Below are 5839 nucleotides of genomic sequence, written 5' to 3'. Positions count from 1 at the left end.
AATTGAAATCAAGGTAATCTACAAAACCTAAATTTTCTTTGAGATTTATAAATAAAAGAAGAATTAGTAATATTCAGTGAAGAACACCAAAGACTTATAAATTGTAAACATTTAGTGCGCATGTTTGCCCGCGCGAACACTCCAACGACCCCAACTAGGTCACATGATCTTATATCTCGTCCGAATACGTTTACTTTGACTTAATTGATAAGGTATGAAGCTGTGACTTAAAATAGTAGGGTATTTTCTAAAATACTGCACAAAAGGAATAAGTTTAATATAATTTAGTTGAATATCACAATAAAACAATCAGTCATTCTTAAATTAATGTGGCATTTAAAGTGAGAGGCAACAATTCATTCGAACACTATCAACATTCGATGGTGTAAACAATGGCAGCTGCGAGCAGTGGTAAGTTAGGCGTCTAAGTGTAAAGGCACAGTAAATATACATTATTTCTATAGATTTTCATGACATATTAAATCAGTTGAAGCTTATTAATATAGAAGAAACGACCTCATGACATTCAGGATCCATATCAACTGTTGAACGATTGTTTAGTTGCAATCATTTATCAGTCTACCTCTGAGATAAGCGGCGACAACTTGCACTGTAATCACGGTCATTATATGCAGTGTTTTCCGTAAAATTGAAAATGTGTCTTTGGTTTCATAAAGGAATTTTCGTACGAACTTTTGCCTGAATTTGCTGATTACTATTAAGAAAATACATGTACTGTATGCACAATTAACTATGTAAAAACCATATGCCTGTGTAGAAGAATGAGTTGAACCCATTAGTGTATAGGACCATATAGCAGAGGGAACATGTGGGGTTAAATTACTTTTAGTACATGTAGAAATAATACTAGTGAAATTCCCATGGAAAAATATCCATATGTCAGTGAAGAACAGATGGCCTAGTTTTGGGTGTTCACAGCTAACAGTTTCATAAACCAGGATTTTTAAAACATATTACTAAAAGTAGACCTTCCAGGTCTTATATAATTAGAGTACCGTCCCCATATCTGAGGGTTGATTACCACAGTCTTCCACTCTTAGAAATAATTTAAAACCAAACATACATTGGCAATGTGGTAATGCGAATCTTATCCAATGAAAATTGGTTTCTCTGGTTAGCTTAGACATGTAAAGTACCTGTATACTGGTATTTGAGTTGTTAGGTTTGGTTTCATCGGTTTTTACCCCACAATTTCCCTCTACTTCAAAGCCCTGCCCACTTTGTGAGATCAAAATTGCATTTCTTTAATGGAAATCGAAAAGTAAATAAAAGTCGAAAAATATAATTTTCTGGCAGAAACATTATAGAGTAGAGTAGGTTTCTTTCTCTGTCTCTGTATACGGTATGCAAATCAATAGAGTTCCGTGCATGGTTACTATGGAATATTTACCTAATATTTTCTTGATTTTCAGATGTGAATGAAGTGTTTTCCAGACTGTTTGATCATCGGCCATTTTTGCGAGGAGAAATTGAGTTTTTTAAAAAAGAATTTGAGGTGAGACATTGTTAGTATAATTTGTACAAGCTTATCAAATCAATACTGGTAATAAGATCTATAACAGAAGTATACTGGACTGTATATCATGTGGTGCTTAGATGATGGAAGATTTTATGAATATATACCTGTATCTTCATTATTACATATGGCAATACATATCATCTTTTAGGAAAAACACATATGTAGTCAAAAAATCTGGTAAACATATCATTATAAAATTTGCTTTTGCTCTTCTCATAAAAGAGTATCCAATCAGAAAATTAGCAACTTTAAACCAGTCAGGACAAAATCCTAAGCATTCCAGATTGTTCAGGTTACAGCTATACAACACTATTGAGGAGAGGTGAAACTGGTGAGATTTAAGTCAGCAGGAAAGTATGTGTAACCAGGGAAGAATGTGAAGTTGGAAGTGAAATGTTAAGATGATTTCTGTGTGTGGTGTGCAACTTGTGACTGCTATTGGATGATTTGTGAAGCAAGGCAAAAATTAAGATTAAAGTAGTGGATTTTAATTTGTTTTAGATTTGTTTTATCTTTGTCTTTTCCTTAGATGCATTAGAGAACAGGGCATTAGCTGGTTACTTGTGCATGTGGGATTAGTATCATAGCTGAGTGGGGGAGGGGGCTTTGATCCTTCCCCATTTAGGTTGAAATTGCAAGGGTTTACTGTATTATTATTTTGTTAAGAAACTTGTAATCACCTTATTATTTAAAAAAAGTGCAATAAACTTAAAATGAATTACAATACAATTATTTCTACAGGAGAAACGTGGAGACAGAGAAGTGGAACAACTCTTCCGCTCACTGGAACTCATAACAGAAATTAAAGAGGGTCAGGTAAGTTGTTTATTAATTATTTTTCTTATCGGATTCCTGTAATTTTACGTGATTTGATGCCAGAATTAAGACTTCATATATACTTATCATATCTCAAATTCTTGACAAAGGTCATTATGCACTATGATGAGGCAGTTGATTAGTTTTATTGGTGGACAAGATAAAACAAACTGACCACGTTAACTGGTCACATGTTGAATACAAAAGTTACCGGTATGTACGGTAATGTGTGGTTACCTAGATTAGACCTTTCCTTAATTCCTCAGAATATAAAAGTGGCTAATTTTGAGGTGACTTTTGCCATCAGTTCATAAAAAAAATAAAAAAATTATTTAATTGTAGATTTTGATTTTTTTACAGGAGTAAAAATTAATCTAGCGTCTACTTGCATATGTATAACACTGATCATAATAATAAAGAATTTTCAATTTTTTTTTTTTTTTTTGCAGATAGAAAAGATTGTCAACTCTTCGGATGATAACCTTCCTCGCACAATAGCAGATGTCCAGGTGGCTCTACACATGTGTGAAGATACTGTGGACACAGAAAAGAAATTCAATTCTGTGAGTAACGATAACTTCTCATTAGAACCCTTTTTCTGTTCTATGTCATCCACTTGACAAAAATCTTATTGTATAATGTGACAGATCATAAGGATAATGTTTATGAGTCATGAAAATTGGTATTATAGTGACTTAAGTCCTCAGGTCTTAATTTTTTAGAAGATAATGAGAACAAATGATAAATTTGAAACATAATCGGTACCAATTCCTGGGTTGGGAAGAGTAAGAGGGGGCATTATTTATTGTGTTGTGCATTAACTCAGTCTTGTTTGGACCCTTATATGGCTAACCTCTCATGTTTGGATAATATCTTCATATAAAACTGTTGGAGGAAGCATGAAGGTTAGCTGAAGACATGTCATGCTTATTAACTTGTTTAAAGTTCAAGAGAGTCTGTGGTACCCCCAGTGTCAGAGTGATTGTTGTTGATGTTAAAGAGTTTTGGTGTACTGTATATTGAATTTCTCAGAATGTCATATTTCAATAACCCTTCACCCAGACAAATAATTTTATATTTGGATTGCACCTTTTTTTACTGTAGGTCTAATTAGAAAATTTGTTTTCAGGAGGAGCTGCTAGCCAAAAAGAGAGCTGAGCGTAGTGCCAGACTCACTGCGGTGCAACAGGATGTTCAGGAAAAACTGAATCTCTTGCAAGATAGTTACCAAGAGAAGGAACAGTCAATGAGGGCACAGTTTCAACAGCTTGAGAAGAGTGCTGGATATATTTAAGTAACTTAACTGTTTAATACAGTGTGTGCCCATCAACAGTTGCTTCTTCACATGTTTGTTTGGATCAATTACCTCAAATAATTTCCCAACATTTATTTCAGTACATTAGTTTTAAGTTTATGTGTGAGTGAATCACTCTTATATACTAAGTCAACAGTGTTTAGGTATTAATTTGTTGTTTGGAACAATTACCTCATTTTTTACAGTATTTATTTAATTAATTTTAAATACTTTTCTCTGTCATGGATCACATCACTGTTATTCCTTCAAAGCGGTTTGTGGAAATTTTGCAAGAGCTCCAGAATGCATTTGGAGCTCCTGATAGCATAAAACAAAAGCTCAATGAGAAAGAGGACTGTTCAGAAAGGAAAATTAACTTAACCACGCATGAAATAAAATGGTGTCATACAAAAATGAGAGAGCGAGGCATCTCAGAGAGAGTGCACGAATTGTTGTCCGAGAGTGAAATAGTATTGCCAAAATATGAGCCACCGCCAAGGAATCCCGAACTTGAGGCTCGAATTCAGAGGCTCCGATTTGAACAGGAAAACCGCGAGTACAGACATATGACCAGGTCTGTCGATGCTTCTTATGGACAGCAGGCCGCTAACTTTGGAGATATTGGAAAAGAGATGAAAAGCATTAATAAGCAGATGGTTTCGGGGGCACAGTATTTGTTGTCTATTGTTGGTACATTCTTTGCTGTCTTTATAGCGGGTGGTTTGGTGACCTCAGATTATGGGGTGAGAGCCTTGGTAGCAACAGTTTCAGCTGTGGCTGTTGGTTTAGCAGAAATGTTCTTCATCATTAGAGAAGATTTGAGGGAGGAGGACAAATTTGAGAAGAAAAAATAGTGCCAAAAGAGAAGTCAAAATTTTTGTGTACATATAGCATACATATACAGTGTATATAATATATAGCATCATTATCTTATTCAATATTTAACTAAAGAAAAGTAGCACTTGCTGATCTGTAATGTAAGTGGGAAGATGATTTTACTGTATGCTATAACTTTTAGGATTTCCATGGCATGATTGAGTTTCCTAATAAATTTTATTCCTATGATTCTTATGATTATTCAAGTAAATTTTGTGCCAATTGATGTCAGACACAAGTGAAGTAAATCTACCTTAGAATATATGTCTTACTCTACAGCACATGTGTGGCACTGGAGAAGTTATACTGTATTTGAACCTTTTATAAGGATTTGGTTGTTCTATGTCAGTCTGTTAGCATAACTGATTAGTGAAATATTATAGCGGACATGTACCAGTAAAATATACCCACTCAAAATGAAACCCCACTGTATAGAATTTGCTTTACATTAGCTAGTTCTTAGATTTAAATGACTGTAGACCAATTAGATCGACAGATCACTTACTGTTGCATAGAACAATCAGAGAGACAGATCTCCCTTACTTTGTTGCATAGAACAATCAGATGGACAGATCTCCCTTACTTTGTTGCATAGAACAATCAGATGGATAGATCTCCCTACCGTTGTATAGAACAATCAAATGGATACATCACCCTGGTCAGATCATTCTGTAAATTTAGGCAGTCCTACAGTCTAGAGAGTAAGATTATTCACTTGTAATGCATGAAACAAACAAGCCCAGCATAAAAAAAAAGATTGAAAATTGAGATTAATAAATTGATTGATTATAATTACATCCCTGGTGATGCAACAGCTTAGGTCACATGTCGCCAAATTAAACTAAAGGCTTAAAAGACTAAAATCAAATAATCCAAGGTAAAAAACATGAGTAATAAATAAATAAAAAATTGGAGTATGTGTTTACTTTTTGTTTTGGCCTTCTAGCAGTTAGTAGAAGTCTTGCAAAAGTGAAAAAAAAAGAATCAAGCATTGCAGTTACCCAATAAGCTTATTCTTGTATTAAAACAGAACTAGTTATTGTTTGTAACTACCTATAGTACTTTGAACATTGTACTTGTTCATCTCTGATAACCATTGGAAGTGTATTAAGTCTTGTAAAAACCACAGCTCTGCCCCCAGAATTTCAGTAATGTGGATTTTCTTTTTCATGCAATCGTCAGGGAGGATTGGTAAAGACAGTCTTAAAACATTAGGAGTGGAGGGCTAAGGTCACCAACCCTCAGATGGTACTTTAAGTAATACAGTAGTTTTAATGTATACTGTATAATTTAGTTTTCCCAGAAAATTTAAT

General features: G+C 34.2%; 2 protein-coding genes across 2 annotated transcripts; both read left to right on the top strand.

The window, feature by feature from the left end:
- Positions 1-289: 289 nt before the first annotated feature.
- Positions 290-3650, top strand: LOC121870746 (biogenesis of lysosome-related organelles complex 1 subunit 5-like). Its single transcript, XM_042372695.1, has 5 exons — positions 290-411; positions 1434-1516; positions 2282-2356; positions 2806-2919; positions 3486-3650. Exons 1-5 carry the CDS (start codon positions 393-395, stop codon positions 3648-3650), a joined length of 456 nt encoding a protein of 151 aa, XP_042228629.1. The 5' UTR covers positions 290-392.
- Positions 3651-3891: 241 nt separating this feature from the next.
- Positions 3892-5440, top strand: LOC121870744 (transmembrane protein 199-like). Its single transcript, XM_042372693.1, has one exon. It carries the CDS (start codon positions 3893-3895, stop codon positions 4502-4504), a length of 612 nt encoding a protein of 203 aa, XP_042228627.1. The 5' UTR covers position 3892; the 3' UTR covers positions 4505-5440.
- The last annotated feature ends 399 nt before the right edge of the window (positions 5441-5839 follow it).

The sequence above is a fragment of the Homarus americanus genome, unplaced genomic scaffold (assembly GCF_018991925.1).
Source record: "Homarus americanus isolate GMGI-L3 unplaced genomic scaffold, GMGI_Hamer_2.0 scaffold45443, whole genome shotgun sequence".
NCBI lineage: Eukaryota > Metazoa > Arthropoda > Malacostraca > Decapoda > Nephropidae > Homarus > Homarus americanus.
The sequence above is the reverse complement of the archived record's forward strand: the minus strand, read 5'-3'. Positions and strand labels throughout refer to the sequence as shown.

What these genes read in the sequence shown, in the direction of transcription:
- LOC121870746 (XM_042372695.1), top strand. An exon ending in TTTTTAAAAAAGAATTTGAG is followed by an intron (nt 1,517 to 2,281) that starts GTGAGACATTGT and finishes TTATTTCTACAG; the next exon opens with GAGAAACGTGGAGACAGAGA. An exon ending in CAGAAAAGAAATTCAATTCT is followed by an intron (nt 2,920 to 3,485) that starts GTGAGTAACGAT and finishes ATTTGTTTTCAG; the next exon opens with GAGGAGCTGCTAGCCAAAAA.
- LOC121870744 (XM_042372693.1), top strand. Translation starts at nt 3,893, where the DNA reads ATGGATCACATCACTGTTATTCCTTCAAAGCGGTTTGTGGAAATTTTG.